This window comes from Stegostoma tigrinum, chromosome 30 (assembly GCF_030684315.1).
Source record: "Stegostoma tigrinum isolate sSteTig4 chromosome 30, sSteTig4.hap1, whole genome shotgun sequence".
Classification (NCBI taxonomy): domain Eukaryota; kingdom Metazoa; phylum Chordata; class Chondrichthyes; order Orectolobiformes; family Stegostomatidae; genus Stegostoma; species Stegostoma tigrinum.
Window position 1 is genome coordinate 26,935,792 of NC_081383.1, and position 19,265 is coordinate 26,955,056.

General features: G+C 40.5%; 1 protein-coding gene across 1 annotated transcript in view; it reads left to right on the forward strand.

Annotated features, from left to right (window-relative positions):
* The first annotated feature begins 2,755 nt into the window (after positions 1-2,755).
* The window catches only part of fbn2b (fibrillin 2b), a 205,583-nt gene continuing 189,073 nt past the window's right edge, over positions 2,756-19,265 (forward strand). Inside the window, exons 1-3 of the mRNA XM_048560154.2 lie at positions 2,756-3,273; positions 13,720-13,802; positions 14,951-15,049. Of these exons, the coding sequence (XP_048416111.1) occupies positions 3,098-3,273; positions 13,720-13,802; positions 14,951-15,049 (358 nt within the window). The 5' untranslated portion in view covers positions 2,756-3,097. The remainder of the gene's footprint in view (positions 3,274-13,719; positions 13,803-14,950; positions 15,050-19,265) is intronic.

The window sequence follows — 19,265 nt, forward strand, 5'->3', positions numbered from 1 at the left end:
CTGGTGATAGGTTTGCAAGTTATAGGAGAAATTCATGAAGGGAATGGAAGGAGCAGTCAAGAACATATGGGATGTGTGGAGGAATTGCAGGCAACGCAGGCAGACAATGGTTAAAGGATATTGCTTGGTGAGCCAAAAGAAAAAAGGCTAGATTCTCCTGACCCACAGTGATGCTGGAGATGCACTAACCCTTCCCATGTTGCTGATGGATTTTCCTCGTTTTGAAACTTCTAACAAGCTAACTATTAAAATTAGAACAGTGTAAGAATCTGAGACACTCATTAAAGTATTGAATTGAAACATGATGATTTTATCCAAGTCACGTTTAGTATTAGACAGCATGTTCATTGTGTCTCTTCCCTGTAATAATGGCAGTACATATGCATTGAATCCATTCATTTGACTATTGCCAGCAAACTGCTAATAGTACAAGCACATTGCGTCTTGGGGATTCCGCAGACTCGCGGAAATATCATTTCTCCAACCTAAAATCTATGTAACTATTAATATTTCTAACCATGGGAAAAAAGCCTTTTGTCCCAATGGACTTTCATTATTTTAATCAATCATTGTCACCATCTCCTTACCATAACTTTCACTCTCAGTTGTGCGGCTTCCAGTCACATATATGAACTCATCTCGACAATATTATTCTGAATCTGATGTATGTAATCAGTAAGGAAAGAAGGGATTGTTTGAACAAAGGTTGTCATGAAAGGGGAAGAACTGAGAGCAGAGGTGGGGCTGGGTTTGTTGAAGAAAGGTGATTGCTACCTCAATTCCGCACCACATCAGTTGGTTAGGACTTGCTCAGTGTCAGCGGCCTGATGGTATCACAACTTTGTAAATATCAAGGTATCACCTGCGAGGTGAATTGTTACAACCCCTTTGATTTAATTTATTACTGTCACATGTACCTAAGTACTGATGGGGAGGTGCTGGAGTTGGACTGGGGTGAACAAAGTCAGAAATCACAGGTTATAGTTCAACAGGTTTATATGAAAACACAAGCTTTCAGAGACTCAGTCCTTCCTCAGGTGTTAGTGAGAGACGTACTATCAGACAGAGTATTTGTAAGCAAAAGATCAAAGGTTCACACCATTGATGAGGAATGGACTAAACAAACCTAAGATGCTGGTAAATCTTTAATCAGTTCAAAAGTTTTAATTAACTAATATGTATATGTAAATCACCATTCCTTTCAAGCCATGGTCCTGAGAGAACTAAAGGTTTTATCAGTGTAAAGAAGAGGTGACATTTCAGGTCAGACAATGCTTGTTAGGTGTGAGGCCTTGTTTAGAATCTGTTTGTGTTCTGGTTTGGAGTCAGACTGATTTCATTTCTGAAGTGGGAATTTAGAAAATGCCACATTAACTGACTGTCTATAACTTGTATGCTTTTTGAGCAAAACAAATTATATCTGCAAATACAAATTCACCCCATAAATTCATATGTATATGTGCATGTGTGTGTGTGTGTCTGTGTGCATGTGTGGGAGAGAGTGTGTATGAGACAGTGTGTGTATGTCTGTGTATGTAGGGGAGAATGTGTGTGTGTGTGAGAGAGAGAAAGAGTGTGTGTGGGTGAGACTGTTGTGTGTGTGGGAAAGAGAGAGTGTGTGTGTTTGTGTGTGTGTTGGGGGGCTGAGGAGGAGAAAGAGAGGTTTGAGATGGTGTCTGTGTGAGAGAGGATCTCTGTGAGTGTGTGTTTGTGTATGTGTGTGTGTGCATGCATGTGTGAGAGTGTATAGTGTGGTGGGATCACCTGTAGTGTGGCATAAATCCACCTCCTTTACATTGATAAAACCTTTAGTTCCCTCAGGGGCATGACTTGGAAGGAATTTGGGGATTTACATGTATATATTAATCATTTAAAACCTTCTAACTGATTAAAGATTTAACAGCATTTTAGGTTTGTTTAGTATATCTTCATCAATGGTGTGAAGGTTTGATCTTTTACTTATATATTGTGTCTGATAGCACCTCTCTCACTAACATCTGAAAAAGGACAGGCTCTGAAAGCTTGTGTTTTCAAATGTACCTAAGTACAGTGATAAGTTCTGTTTTGCACGCAGTACAGGTAGATCATAGCTTACAAAGATCATAGGGTGTCTGCATGACTCTGTACAGATTCTGCAAGAAGAGGGCATTTCAATATGCCATTCTAAATTAAGGGCAAATTCAGATTCTGGTTCTGAAACTGGAAAACCTATGGAGCATAAGAATTCGGGTTTGGATTGGAGTTGGATGATTGGAGAACAAATTATTGTTTGGTTGGACTATGTTTCTTCCTCGGACCAGGGATTTTACTAATCAATTCTGTGCTCATCTTTTAAATGTCAACTCTTTGGGTGGGAGTGTAACATCCAGCAGCTCATAGACCGATGTGATCTGAACTGATGGATGTTATTCTGATGCAGGGTTGCTTTGTGCACCCACTTCCAGTTTTTTAAATGCATTGTTTTTATCATCTGAGATCGGATTATTTTTTAAAGTGCCGGATTGCCGTGAGAGTTTGAAATTGTCTTGAAATAGACAAATAGGGATTTTGCAGCTGAAAAGTGTTCAGCTGTTGCTTGTTCATTTCGGACCCCATGCAAGTTGAGAAGAAGTTTGGCTGAGGAATGCGCTGGGTTTCTCTCTCTAGCCCCCCTCACCATTGTCGACAAAAGGGACCGCCTCCCTGCCCGGTTTGGATCCAGCTCCCCCCCCCTCCTCGGGTTAGAATTTTTTATTCCCTCCCCGGCCCAGACTCCCCCAGCAAACAAAGAGCTCTGGGGCTGATCAAGATCTCCCGACCCTGGAGGAATTCTCTTCTGTGTTCCTGATTGGAAGCAGATGTCCTGTTGCTGCTCGGCAGATGATAAACTCTTACCTATTTCTTTAATACCCAGTGCCCTACTCCATCCAGTCCGCGGGATCGCCTGCTGCCTGTCTCAGATGTGAGAGAAGGGGGAGTGGGACAGTTGGAGACACCCCTTTAATCTCTCTCTCTCTCTCTCTCTGTCTGTCTTCAATCCAACTGGAGTGGATCGTGGGGGAGGGGGTGGCTTTGCTCAGTTACAGGAGTGTGAAGCAGTTCTCCAGGAGGTCGCAACATGGGGGTATGGTGGATAGCCAAGTTTGTACTGGGATGCACGGCCCTGATCTCTCCTTCCCTGGAAGATGCACTGAGCCAACAAGAAAGTCAGTTCGGAGCACCGCGCTTCGCAGGAGCCGGGGACAGAGATTTGCAATCGCGGGTCAGGAGGCGAGGTCAAGACAATTTGAGAGGGTAAACTTTAATCCTTCATTGCAAATAATCCGAAAAGATCTGTAAATGTCTCATAGGAGAGAACAGAGAATTAGGTCGGTTTCATTTGAAACGTGGTGCTGGTGGAGAACAGTGAATAGTTCTCTTTAACGGTGTGTAATTCTAACTGGATGAGATTTTTACATTGCTCCCCAATACCGCTGAGCGTCTGAAGTCCCTATATGAAACGAACCGACTTTGAAAGGAGGCGAAACGCGACAACCCAGTGTAATCCTCCGAAAGTTTTACTAACCCACTGATCCTCTGCCCCCGTCGATAGTCGCGCTCGCTCCCCTGCAGAATTTGTAAAGTTTTGTGGGGTTTATTTTGCTGTGTTGTTAATGCAGAGAAAACTGTTGGTTGGGATGTTCGGTGGTGAACAGCCTTAACGGGAAGGTGATGGATTTGTTGATGACGGGAAGATTAGATTTTGAGTTAAGACCATGGATTTTGGGGCTGGGCTTCTGAAGAGGTCTCGGCGCTTCTTTTGTCTTGTTTGGAATGTGACTTGGGAAAAGAGACAGATCTTAAAGGGGTGGGGGGTGCAGAGAGAACGCTGGCCCGGACTGGGAAAAATGTCAACAGCTACAGGGAGTTTATAGGATCCACTTGCAAAAACCCGTATTTGACAGAAAAGTTCGAATTGGAACTTTAAAGTCAATTGTGTGAATTTCCTTCCATGTATTTAACACCCCCAAGCTCCAGATTGTAAAGACAGCAGCTAAGCTGAGCTCCCAACGCCTCAGGAAATCCATTCTAAACAGCGGCAATGGGTTTAGAACTGGCAGGAGAAAGCAAATTCCTTTCTTTCGTGACGTGGAATTCCACAATTTTTTTATCATCGTTTTGGGATCACATTCTGTGGTTCCATTGCTTTTCTCATGGAATCCATTGGGCCTGGATTGTAGTTTTCCAAGGCTCAGATCTGATGAATGGAAGTCTCAAATGGCCAATGTTGATGAGTTGGGTTTTTGTTAAACAATGAGAAACTCGGTGAAATGAGATAGCTGTAAGTGGGATTAAATAGTAGGTAAAACTAACACAGTTGGCAATTTTGGCATTCGACAGAGATTATTGTGAAAGATAGGGTTGCAATAATTTTACCTTGAGGGTAATATTTCTCTCCTGCTGAACATGAGCCAGTGCAAATCTCAAACGTATGAAAATATGCAGGACCCGAATTAACTTGTGTGTAGATTTCACAGAAGTCTGCATTTTTGATAAAGTGGCCGCCTTGGATGTGTGTAAGGAATGAGAGATTCTCCCTGACACAGTATTGGCAGAGGCCCAGAAGCTGCACAGTTTAGACTGTGACAGGACAATGAGCGCGGTATGTTTGCTGGTGACCAGCTTGCCACAGCGCCTCGAGTTGATTTTCCACGAACGTTTTGAAACACAGTTACAATTAACTTTGAGTGTCAGTTGAGATGAATGGTCTACGTCACTCAGACTCACAATTCAGACTGAAGGATCATGAATAATTCATTCTTCTGGTGAGCAAATGAGCCAAGTGTGGTTTCTTTTGAATGTTACACGTGCAGAGTGTAGCTTACAACCCCTTTGCACGAACAAAGTTGCTCTATTGTTCAAAGCGGAAGCAGTTTTGCCTTAAAATGCATGAAGACGAAAACCCATCACGCTACTTGAAACCCAGTGAAATATTTGGTAATAAGCAGCTATGCATTTCTAACTAAAACAAATCCGTTAGACCACAAGATCTGGGAACAGAATTAGACCACTCAGCCCATCGAAGCTGCTATTCCATTTTATCAAGGCTGATAGGTTTCTCAGTCCCATTCTCCTCCTTCTGCCCCCACCCTTATCACGTGATCATGTTACGAATCAAGACCCTCTGGCTCAAAAACGATCCATGAGTGCAAATGCATTTTGTGAGGTCTCCTTTTGCATTCAAAATGCTTCTCGTCAGAGAGACTGAAGTTGACAATCGTTCCATCAAACCTTTCTTCTCGATTTATAAAAGTATAAGAACATGCCGTATTGTTATAGCTTCACCATAGAAATAAACCAGTTTTTGACATGACCAAATCTAAAAGGTCAGTACCTCCTTGGATTACCAGTTAACGCAAGCTTTTTAAAAAATAAAGCCTTTTTCTGTTGCACTATACATATGTTAACCTGGTTTACAATGTGCTACTTTGTGTTTAGACACAGAAGTGTGCATACAAATTCAATTCAGATACATTTATACTGTAGCAAAGTGACCATAATAGCTCACTAAGACCTTATTTTCTGCCCAGTTCGGATTTCCTTGGTCAGGAGAGAGCTTTACATGTTTAAACGTTTACACATTCACATGGAAATTTGCACCAGTGTTCCCTGGTTAAACCACACTGGAATTACACTCCATACAGGTCACACACAAGGTATGAGAGATCGCCTTCTCCATAGGGCTTTCCCTCTTCAGAACTGTTCTGGACCTATTTGTGATACAACATTAGGAATCACACCATTTTTGCATAAATATAGAAGTTACTGTTGCAGTTTGGTAGTAAAGAAAGCGTAGTTTTGTGTTACAGAAATCACTTTACTGCAGTTTTGTAAATCACTTCATTGATAAAGAGTTATTAAGGATTGAGCATTACTTTGAAAACTGAAAAGAGAATTTAATTGCATTACTGAGCTTTATGCTTGGTAGTTCTGTTCAATACAGATGTCTGCAGGACACCCCAAAGTTCTTATGATTGCCCATATAATGAGCTCCCAATCTTGCTCAGCTAGGTATGATGCTAGTATAATGGGTTAGGGAAGAAGAAACGATGTTGCCACTCCTATAGCTGCAATGCATGGGGAAACCATCACTTGCAGTTCCCTGCCAAGCCACATGCCGTCCTGTCGTGGAACTATAATTGCTGTTCCTTCACTGTTCATAGATCAAATTCTGAATTGCTTCCAAACAACATTGTGAATGCAACTGCAGCAGTTCAAGAAGTCAACTCACACCACCTTTCAAGGACAATTCAGAAACCATCATAAATGCTGGCCTACCCAGCCATGCTTGCATCCTGTGAAAGGATAAAAGAAGACAAAGAATATGAAGAAAATGCAGTGTTGCAAAGTTCTGATCTTAATTTTTGAATTTGAGATTTTAAGGCCACCATACCACAAATCATAGATCTCTCCAAATTATATATTGCCTGTATCAATATAATAACTGAAGAAAGTATGAAGCAAAAAAAATTCTATTTGTCTAACGACCCACAGCCCTTTTACAAAAAGTTCCTCATCATGGGCTCAACCCATTCCTTCTGCAGTCTCTACTTCTTCCACAACCAATGCACAATTTACCATATCATGAAATCCACACCTTTCATTAAATCTTCTGAAGATTTGTGTAACTCAGTGGTGTAACTCAGCAGAAACCTATCCATTCATACCATTCAATTCACCCTCTTATTTGTTGCATGACCGGATTTCACTGGCCAGAATAAAATAACCAGCTTGGGCTTCATCCACTGACATAAATAGAACACGAGGTATGGAGATTAACTGTCAGCATAATTCTAATATATAAACTGAATGATGGAAGACTGGTTAAAATATAGATTTAGTCTTTTGAAATTTACCTGTTCTGTTTAATTGAGAATGAATTCAACACGTTAATTTCCTGCTTGAATTAAAAGTTCTAACTGGCTTCAATTAGCAGAATGAGGAAGGAAATTTAGGTTATTGGAGGCCAATACTTGCAACCATTATCTCATTGTCTGTTTCAACAGAATAGCCATTTATGTTGGAAAGAAGTTCTGATGTAAATATTCTCTGTGTATGAACTATCTGATTGGCAGCATAGTCATTTCTGTCAATCTGTATCAATTGAGGTGTAATTCCAGATTTGAAGGATTGTACAATAGATTATATTTATATTTATCACTTGCAGATGTGACTTTCATCCACCGTGAAGCAAAATTAATTTCATTGTTTGTTGGTCAACAGCTGTAATTTTAAACAAATCCACATTACAACAAAAGCTCAGGGGAGAGGAGACAGCAATTAGTACTGGTATTTCAAATTGTGGGTTTGCTTCAGCAAATGGTAGCGAACAACAGGAAGTGTTTGCATTCTTGCAACTTTCAAAGCCAGACATTTTTAACTCTTTGCTTGATTGAATTTCTTATTTAGTGTCTCTGGCTCAGTCAATAGCTACTGCAGATCAGGAACGGCCCAGGTTCCTTGTTTGGATGCAGTTGGGATAATTAGTTTATAGAATCCATACAGTGTGGAAACAGGCCAGTCAGCCCATCTAGCCACATTGACTTTCCAAAGAGCATCCCGTCCAGACCCACCCCGAATCCCATCCCTGTAATTCTGCATTTCCCATGGCTAATCCACCTAACCTAGGCATTTCTGGACAATATGGGCAATTTAGAATAGCCAATCCACCTAACTTGCACATCTTCAGATTGTGGAAGGAAACTGGAGCACCTGGAGGAAACCCACGCAGACACAGAGAGAATGTGCAAACTCTACACAGACAGTTGCCCGAGGCTGGAATTGAACTTAGGCTCCCTGGTGCTGTGCAGCAGCAGTGCTAACCACTGAGCCAATGTGCCACCCAATTAGTGTTGGAGGCCAAAATTAGTGTTAGTGTACATAGATGAAGGTAGGCAGAACCAAGTAAGATTCCTGTTCTTGGTCGCTTATTCTGATGAATGAGGGCACTTTGGATGTGGCTGAACAATTTACTTGGTCACAACCCTGCAGTCACCTCTTGCCCCCACTGCTGTGCTGCTGTACTTTGTGTTTGGTAAGTACTGTTCAGGTTTATGAAGATTGGACATTTGCTGAGGAAAGGGGTACACTTGGAAAAATGTTCCATGCTTTAGAATGGTATCCCATAAACAGAACTGTCACAGGCAATGCCCAGCAAACTGTACCCTGGTCACAGTCAACATCCAGCAAATTGTAGCCCGGTCACAGTCATCGCCCAGCAAATTATACCCTGGTCACAGCCAGGACTCGTCGAACTGTACCCAAGTCAGAGTCAGTGCCAAAAAACTGTAGCCCAGTCTGAATTAGTGCCAGGGAACTGTACTCCAGTCACAGTCAATGCCAGGGAAGTCTACCCACTGTCAGAGTCAGCAACAGGGTCTGTGCTTTCGTCAGAGTCAGTGCCAGGAACTGTACTCCAAACAAAGTCATCATCCTGGGAGCTGTACCTTGTTCATTCAGTGCCATTGTGCAGGGGACCATACTGTAATCACTTGGAAACTGTAGCCCAATGGAAGCTGATGCTTACAGGAGAGGAAATAAGAGTGGTGAAGGAAACTGTGGTGGAAAATTAATAGATGATTCAATCTTAGGTGCTTGGAAAATATAGAAAGGCAGCCCATTCAGTGCATGGTATCAAAACATTGTGGATTTTAGTCATTGTCAATGCTGTTTCTATCAAATTAAGGTTGGTATTTTTCTGTAACTAGCTGAAGAGAAAAAGTCTTGTATGATACGAGATATTGTGTATCTAGTCTCAGAATATAACACGTCTACTGAGGTCCTGAGACAGTGCTGTTGTCTGAATTCTAGAGCTGCAATTCTAATTTAATTCTCATTTGCTGAAGTCCTGTCAAATGGACTGACCTTCACTGGTCACTGTCCCTAATTGGGAAGAAATCAAAGGAAGAAGACTATGCTGCACTTCTAGAAGCTGTATGTTGTTAAACAAGTGTACCAGTAGTGTTGCTAGTGCCTGTCACAATGAATTTGCCACCTCCTACTGATTGTACACACTTTTAATGAAGTAAGAACTGTAAGGCTCAATGACAGATTCTAATATACAAAGATTTTTGAAAAGCGTTTGTAGCCCAGACTCTTCCTCATAGAGGACCATGTCAAGACAAAATAGGAAATTTGACAAATTAAACCATGCAAAGTAAAGTCTACCATGACTGGAGCTTTCTGTTTCTAAGTTAAGGACGTTTTAAAAACTATAGATAACGGACAGATTTAGGTTAAAATGAATGAAACCTTCACCAGAAAGGATGAAGTGGGGAGGATTTTGGATGTGCTGTCAGTCAAACTTGTCAGTTGTCTGAAATCGTAAGGCTAAGAGAGTGCGAGCCTTCATGTGTTCAAGATTCATTCTTTTCCTTTTATTTATCTTAAGGAAGCTTTGATTGTTATGAAAGCACAAACCCACAAGGCCTAGTGTGGAAGAAATTGGAGGGGGTTGTCTCCCATGCTGGAGACTGTGCAATTTAGACTACTTCCAATCTCAGTGCATTCATGTCCAAAGATATATAGGTTAGGTGGATTGGCCAATCCAAATTGCCCCATAGTGTCTAGGAATGCGTAGGCTAGGTGGGTTAGCCATGATTAATGAGGGGCTATGGGGGTAGGCTAGGGCGTGCTGGGTCTCAGAGGGATACTGTTTTGGTGGGGGGAGGTTGGTGTGGACCTGATGAACCAAATAGCCTGCTTCCACACTGTAGGGATTGTATGATTCTATGTTATGGCAGGGGTGTTGGTTAAAGGTCAGGAGCAAGACCCCAAGTGAATTATCATCCTCTTGATAGTGATCCCTTAACCCAAATGAAACTAAATGATTAGGCATTTATGCTTCACTGGCATCCAATTATATTTTCTAACCTTCAGCTTTAGGGCCCTTAAAAGATCATTAGAGTCCAAAGTGTTTGCCTCAGTTCATTAATAAATTATCAAAACTCCTCAATGCTTCTCCCCTAGCACAAAGCACACAGTAAGTATGTTTACACACTGTGGGTTTACACAGTAAAATAATTAATAACCCAATTTAAATTTCACTGGTTTGGCCTTTGAGATTTAATTCAGGAAAAAAGTTTGGAAATGTGAACATCCTTTAAGCATTTTTTCATTACATTGGGACCAAATCCTAATCAGCAAAATCTTAGTTTAACAATGATCCTGCTTGGTCACCAAGTCTATAAATAATAATACCACACTATTCCAACAGAAATTAACTTAGAAGGGGTTTAGAGCTATGTGTTTCTGAGCTGCCTTTAAGGCCAAAGTTGTCCTGCTTGTATGAGATTAGTGATTATAGTAATTTATTCAGGGGGATTTCACACTGTAATAGATGACTGACAAAGCTGTGGTTAGTCTGTATCTGAACTCATCTCTCTAGTTCATCCTAGACTTCAGGAATTACATCCCACTACATCTTCCTCTTTGCCCTTTCAATGTCCCAAAATTAACACTCAGCATATTCCCTTCTATTCTAAATAGTTATTTTTCAGGAATTTAACATTTCCCCTGCTTCAGTTTTTTCATTCAATTTACAGTCTTTAAAAGACAACTCGATATCACTTAATTGGTACTTGATTAACTTCATCCTATCTTTCTAATTGTGAGGATATCCTGCTCTGCAGTCCTTAGCCATTCTCAGGACAGCTCTCAGTTATAAGATTTGATATCTTGATGGATAAATATCCCTAACCTTTAATTCCCATCCTGTTCCTTTTGCAGGCTAGTGCGCACTGACTAATTTATCTGGTATAATCAGTCTTCAGTTAGTAATTCAGGCTGAATAAAACCATACAGTAATAAGGCTGTCTATCTAATAATAGCTCAGCTACTAAAATGGGTTTAGAACTGTGAGCTTCTACTTAAGCAGATGATTACAAAACATGCTATCTTTGGATCTCGGGTTTACATTGGAGTTGTTTTGCTTGTGCAACAGTCAGGCCCGCGGGTATACAGAGTTTGAGATTTCCTTTCGGCATCTGTTTATCTAGGGGTGACTGAGTTTCAAACTGATGTAAGTACAAATCAGTTCTTCAGGAGCAAGAACAACAATTTACGTTTATATAGTGCCTTTAACATAGTGAGAGATCCCAAGTTGTTTCATGAGAGCATTATCTGGGGACGGTGGAGTCAATGTAAATGTCATAGTGACTACAGTGGGAAAATGGAAGACCAAGCCATAATAGGACAGCCAGCCAGAAGTTTGGTCAAAGCAGTATGTTTTAAACAGTATCATAAGGGAAGTGAAGAGGTTTCAGGGATGGTATTCCAGATTGCAGAGTCTAGTAGATGGTGGTGCAATGGAAACTGTGACTAGCACATCAAACTGGCAATTAATTAAGAAACACTAATTAGACTTGATAAGTGTGGATATGATGTTATAATAATACAACCTTCTTGATTTAATTGTTGGGTCCATGCCTGAAATTGATATTAATTCAGTTCTGTTTGTCTCTACTTTTTGCATAATAGTAAACAAGGGCATACTTGTGTAAGTATTGCTTGTGATCCATTGTTGCGTGCAGATATAAGAAATATCTGGAACTGTTTACCAAACCTATCTTGAAAAATATTTCCCATCAGCCTCATGTCTTGCTGGAGGCGAATCTACGTTAGTGTCTCTGTACTGAACGCTAGCACATTCATAATCACAGCTGAATATTTCACTTGCATTATTTGTACAAAATGACAGATGAGAGGAATTTTTCACCATTTTTGTTTGAACTATTTACATGTATAGTTCAAAATCAATCGATCCCACCGAAGTTGTTAGAATTTAACTATTAAATCTACATGCCATCAGTTCTTGGCTCAAATTGTCTTTATTGATCTGAACCAGCCAAGTACATATTTTGAGAAAAGTCACATGATAACTTGTCAAAAGCCTCAAAATCCTACCGCATTAGTTGCCCTAAGTAACTTTGAAATGTTTCAGAATTCCCTTGCTCTGAAGTTATGTTATCCAAGATATTTATTTATATTATCATTGACTGTTTATAATTGTGTATAAGTATTATACAGACTGCTTTAGAAAACTTTACAAATCATATGAATGGCCACAGCAGCAATAATTCTGCAAATGCAAGGGACAAGCTGCCTGGATGGAGTCACCAAATCTGCAAAACTTTGAGAGAAGTCACATGACCCAGTTAATGGCTGAAACAGTGTTGGATTTGAACGCAGTCTGACATAACTTACATTAGCAGCAACAATTTCTGTCTTCTCTCTTTTCTTCTCTTAAACCGCTCACCAAAGTGTGCGTTGAAAACCCACTGCCATTCTTCATCACTAAAAGTAGAGGGTTCTAAAGGAGAAATCAGATTTTACCACCACTGTCTCCAGAAAAAGGAAATCCAGCCAGACATGACTGATCCAGGAAGAAGACAGAATATCATCAGCTTGTGTGCTAAGTGATTTGGGCTACAGACCAACATTTGGGACAATTTATGAATCATTCATTTTCCTAAATTTGACTGTTAATTGACCAATGTACTTATAAGATAATACTTTACAAAAATAAGACAATATATGTTAGACTTGGGGGGTGGTGTATGTAAGGTTGATTGTGTATATCTATTCAGTTTAAAAAGATGGTTAATAATCTTTGCATCTAGCTTAAGTGAGTACCGTTTACAATAATCTATTCTTTATTTGTCATTTAAAGAACTTAGCTGACTTGTTTCTTATACTGAGCCATATGCAGTCAGATAGATTTGGTTATATTATTACCAATGCCACATTTTTAAATGCAGACTTTGTTGTGACCAGTGCAGGAGTGGGCCAGGGAAATGAATTAGTTCACCCTTCTAACTAGATTATACACCTATCAGGAAGCTTCTAGAAACAGTAGAGTGAATTATCCAGGCACATCATTGAATGTTGCATCAATATCACTTTGACTGTGGTGACAATGTGTTCCTGAAGTAAGTAACAGCTTCTTGTATGGGACATTTCAATTTCACCTTCTGTTTAGCGTGGAACACCTGATCTGAAAATGAGTTACTAAGATCCATTATGACATTGGCAGTTGGATTTAAGTGTCAAACACTTGTATTATTGCAATGGATAGGCATTCTCCATTAATAAGAAGATTGAAAAAAAGACTGTGGATTCATGCGTTAGCTCATATTTCCGTTCCCTTATCTGGAAGCATTTGAGGATGAGACGCCTAAGTGAGAGGCAATGAATTGCCCAGACACATCTCTTATTGACCAAAGAATGTTTTCTGAGTGAATGCAGGCATGTCTCCAGTCGGGAGGCTGCATTTAGATTCAAGAATGGAAACCAAAAGCTTTCTAAACTATGGCTACTATGATTTGAGCATATTTACTCTTGAAGCAAATTATGATCTTGCTGCACTTTTGCACGTTTGTGTAAACTTATACAGTTACCCCAAATAGTTTTTTGCATGTGTCAGGAAATGCCTGGAATGAAACTTTCAAATCAGATTGGTATAAAAAGCACCAAACTGCAATTTTCAGGGCAACTTATTCCATTACTTTCGTCTTATGATATTACAACCATGACACTGTAAGCAAGCAGGATGGATATAGAGGGTGATTGGAAGGAGTAACTGCAATAAGCTTATCTAAATGTCAGCTCCACCATTCACTGTAAGTTTGAGTTCAGCTAGTACTATAGCAATCATTAGGGTCACAGGAAGCTCTGTAACTGTTATGTTTCATTTTCTTTCAGGCCAAATGTGTGCGGATCTCGATTTCATTCTTACTGTTGCCCTGGATGGAAAACGTTGCCTGGTGGTAACCAATGTATTGTGCGTAAGTATTGCCAGCTCTATCCACTGGGGAAACATAATTTAATCTGGGCCTCTTTGGGTTACATGCTTTTTCCCTTCAAAGCTAATTCCAGCCTATAATATTGTCGCGCTGAAGACCATTTTTGGAGTTGGTCTGAGACTGATGCAGTGTTTCACTGCCATATTCCAAAAATAACCCAGAATATTTCCACCTAGTCTCAGTTTTGCAGCTGACATTGGCCCTTGGATTATCGTGTTGGGTTGCCAAGCCTCCAGGCTTGTCCTAGAGACTCCAAGAATTGAAGATAAATGTCCTGGACACTGCCAGCAATCTGTGAAAAAGTCACAGTGACTTTCACAATTATCGTGCTTCACTTACATCCTATGATTATTTTTGTCTATTCGTTTCAGAAATATTCAAAATAGGAAAATAAATTGCTGATTGACTACTGAAGGTGGGAGTGATGTGATGCAACCTCTAGGAATGTAGCCGGCCAATTGATCAACCTTGTTTGGCTATGAATTTAAATGAGTCCTTAGCCAGCTAATGTTTAAAATAAAAGTCCATTTCACACACTCTGACAGTGCCAGATTTTACACTTGTAGTCAGATAGCTTCGTAGGTTTCAGGTATTTCCATCATTAGCACACAAACTTAATCGTTTTAAATGAAAGTAAAAATATTTACTTTTTCTCACTTTGCTTCTCCATTCCTCTATTCTTTTCTCCCTTACATTTAGATTGTTTCTCTTGTCTATCTAACTAGACCTATTTTACCTGTTCTGAATAATTTTATTTCCCTCTTCTCTTCATTTGAGATGCAACTTTTAGCAGTTGATAAGCTGTAACTGGTAAAAGAAATGGTTGATACCATCCAGTCAAAAGTGAAAGGTTTTTGTAACAAGAACACAGCAAACTAATTATTGACCAAACTGAGAAAGTCTGTCCATTGCATAACAGCTCAACATCACTGCGGGCAGAACAGTGTAGTGTCATTTACCACAGTATTATCAATATATCCAATATTTCACTGTCAATATAATGACAATTGTCATGAATAATTCTTGGTTTTAACATAGCTAAAGATAACCTAATTATAGCTGGTTATATCTTTGAATGCTTTATGCTAAGTTGACAGTTTCTGAGTGTTTTTCCTTCTGTAATTGTTTAGCAATTTGTCGGAACACGTGTGGTGATGGGTTCTGCTCCAGACCAAACATGTGCACCTGTGCCAATGGGCAGCTCTCTCCAGGTTGTGGGTCTGGTTCAAGTAAGTCGCATAACACTGATTGTATAGACAATGTGACAACATGCAATTTGATCAAGTTAGTGACTGGATATAGAATAATGAAATCACTACACTGCCTTATCAAACACCACCATATCAAATGCAACACAAGTTAGATACAGCGTAAAGCTGTACCTATATTGGCCCAATGTAACTCTTCAGGTCAGGCACAACATGAAATAATATAAAGCTAAGCTTCCTTGACACCAACTATTGAACTTCATCATGTGTTGCAACGTTATGTCCAAAAGATGAGGGGAACTTTCATCTTTTTATCCTGGGTTCAGTTTTAACTGAGAGAGACATGGTCAATATCTAAGTCTGCCCCCATAATTAACAATAGCACAACAACCCAATAAAGTGGAAATTAAAATTGAGACCATAAGCTAGGAAGATAAATATAATAGAGTCTGGATGCATGGAAGCTCAGAAACAAAAAATGATAATAGATTTTACCAATCCTTGCAGCTTTAGGTACCAGGCACAAGACATTCTATAATCAGTCACCACTCATTGGGCTATCAGTGCCTCTGCAGGGACAGGCTGTGCTTTTCTGTTCAGTCCTACACTGACTTTTGTACATTGAATATTCATAAAGCAAGTAATGATCCCTCACAAGATAGGTTTCACTTTCTAGTTAATGCCGACGAAAGACAAAAACTTGTTAGTTTAATAGTTTAGCCCCTCCTCACTATCCTATGGCTTATCCAATGCTTGGAATTAAATTTCTCTGCAAGTTGAGATTGGGGAAACTGGCTTTCCTCCTGATTCCCATCGTCTTTTTTTCCTAAGTCATACTAAACTTGGCATAAGGGAAAAAGGTTTAGCAATTGTCTCACTCTGGAATATCCCAGAAAGGGAGTGGAGGATAGAGAGAGAGTATCACAAAGTACATTTTAGTGGTCAAAGCCAGCCCTTATGCCACCTTCTCAAATACAGTGGGTGAGGGGTCGTATTCACTTCTGAAAGTACACGGATCACTGAGAACATTCACTCATAGGGGCAACCAATCGGAGAAAAACTTTCCCCATAAACAGAATGGAAGGAAATGGTGAGGAACTGCTCCTCCAATTGCAGTCAGGTTCTCTCTCATGCTTGATGCTGATAGGTTCACCAGCAAGGAGGAGCAGTGAGCAATTCATCATCAGGGGAGTTGCCGGGAGACTCACTGGGGTAGTTGCCAGGGGAATCGCCGGGGACGTCACGAGGGGAGTTGCTGAGGCAGTTGCCGAAGGAGTCACTGGGGGAGTAGTTGGGGGAGTGGGAGGTCAAGAGCAAAGATCTAGGGGCTGAGGGACTAAGAGCCAGAAATGGAGATGAGCGTTAGTGGGAATTGGGCACCAAGAGATGCCTTTGGCCAGGCTTGGGTATGAGGACGAGCTTTGGTGGAGCGTTGTTCAACAGGAGCTGGAAGAGCTTTTTGCCAAATCTGGAAATTCTGTCTGCTGGATTTGTATTGGGAATGTCAGCCAGAGGAGGTCAATGGAAAGTGAAGGCTACTGGAGAGTTTAGGGAGGGAGAAGGAGGCTGGAAGTCTGGAGTGAGGGAAGGAAGCTGGAAGTCGAGAATGGGAGTGTGGGAATGGGAGATGATACAGTTAGGAGTGATCAGGGGTCTTAGAAAGGTTCTGCAGGTGGGGAGCGAGAGGAAAAAGAGGCTGGAAGCGAGGAGTCAGGGAGGAAAAAAGAGGGTTCAACAGGGATGGTGCAGTGAATAGGCAGGCTAAAATAGTTGTTCATGGGGATTACAATCTGAAGTCACTTTGAGAGATTGCATTCACAAGATGAAAGCAAATCCAGGTATTTGGTGCTTTGAGGACTTCAGGATGTCCTAAAGTGTTTTAAGCTGGTGAAGAATTCTTGAAATGATGTGATGTAGTCATTGTTTATAGTGTAAGTAATAGGTCAGCTCGTTTGAGCAGAACAAGCTCCAGCAAACAAGCATGTGATAATGACCAGCTTTCAGTGATGTTGATTGAGAAATATTGGGCTGGACACCAGGGAAAGCTCTTCTGTCTTCTTCAGAACAGTGCCTTGCAACCGCTTAAGACCACATGTGAAGGCAGACAGAAGCCCAGCTTGCTTAGATCTTGTTCAAAAGATGGTGCAGCAGTTGGTTAGTCATGAGCTGGCATGGCAGCTTAGATTTCTGTGCTCAAGTCTCTGTCAACCTCTTTGCTTCAGAGGTCCACACTGAACCACAATTGACACTTTTCTATTTGAAACTTTGAATATACCTATTTGTAAGCAAGATGGCCATTTGGGGGTAACTTTGAGTATTATTTTACCCTGTAAACAATTGATGTGATGAGTGTTGGATGTTTCACAAGTGCATTCTGACATCTGTACCGCACCTCCCATAGTCCCGTTGGGATGACCACAGTTATTGTGAAGATCAGAACAGGACAAAGTTGAGAGCCATGACCAAGGCTCATTATTAATCCATTGAGAGGGTCTCTTATTTGAAAGCCCTTTTCTGCAGCAAAAGTTCCTGTTCTTCAATTAATAATAGTCATTTGCTTTGGTCACTTAGATATAATGTTTAGTTATTATTCCAATCATGATCAAGTATGATTAAAATCCATGCATGTCTGGGAATAATACATTTTGGGGCAGAATTGCTCTGCAATTTTGGTGTAGTTTTGGTCTTCGTCAGAAGACCGGGAGAATACCTGGGGAAACTACAGTCATTTATGGCATTTCATCCAGTTCTCACAAGACCGTAAGAAAGTTGGGAGAATTAAATCTTAGTTACTTTTACATGAAAAAAAAGATAAAACGTGTTTGCAAATGGTTCACTTTGATTAGTGTTGTAATCTGGTGGTTCTTAATTTCATATAAAAAACGAGCATAACATGGGTGGATATTCTTGACAATTCTGTAAGATTTTGTAATTCTTGAATGGTTCAATTCTTGATGAGGCCATTGAATCTTTGCACATTATTAGGTCTGGACATTGAAACAAATCCAGTCAAATTCTCACATGGAGAGAGGGCAATGGTTATATTGTTATCTGTCTAAATGATTTGGGGCTGCTTCTCTCTTTTGTTATCACAGGTGGCAGCCATACTATTCTGTCTAGGAATTGCAAGTATGCTAATGTTTTGCCTGACTGCTTGCTACAAATTTCCAACCAACAAACCCCCGCACCCCCACCCCCACACCCCCCCCTCCACAGACACACACACACACACACACACACACACACACACACACACACACACACACACACACACACACACACACACACACACACACATTCTCCATCTGACCATTATCAGGCTTTTCTCTCACTACACACTCCTCCTTAACCTGAAAAAGTATAATTCTAACAAATTAACGCAAAGGTGATTAAGAAAGCTGGTTGAGAAAGCAGACTTGTAGTCAATGTCATTGAGTAGTTTCAAATGATCAGGCCAAAACATGACCCAAGCCTAGCCCCATTAGCTTTATAGTGCCTTGTTTATATGGATTTCTATTCACTTTCTCTCATTTGTCTCCTCCCAAGTTGGAGGACGGCTGTGTGCTAAGTGGGAAATGTGGGGAGGAGGGCTGCATAGGGCAGATATTGTGCTAAATATGGAACATTCAAAACTTTTACTAAATTAATTTAAACTGAAGGTGAAAGGATGCAGGCTCTATTACTAATATTCCATGCTGTATGTTAATGCGCACCGCTCTGCATTCTGCCCAGGTGAGAGTTTCTGCTACACTCTACTCAGAAGCACAAAAGGTGTGGGAGCAACACCATTAACACTGTGGCTGGTTGGGAATTTTGTAACTCAAACTGGTGCAGGAGAATGGCCTTCACCTTTCTTCCTACAACACTGAAGATCTCCTTTCAGCCCCATTCCCACCCAGAAGCTAATTCAAATCAGAAAACCATATGAAGAGAGAAAAAGGAGTAAATCCCCCTCTTAAAGGGGTTGTCAAAGTTAACACAATAAATTATTTTGAGCAAAAGTAGCCTTTGTTTTGCAATATTAAATCTTGTTTAAATATCTTTTTTCTGTACTTCTAAAACCCTTCTTAAAATAAATGCATCTCAATTTACAGTTGTAGAAAATCAATTTTCAGGGGAATCACTTTGAGGACTAGATGGCACACAGTCAGACATAGGGTGAGACAATCAGAGTCAGGAGCTGAGCTTGGCAGTGAGCATTTACTTAAGCCTATTTTCTGTGTAAGAACAGCCTGCA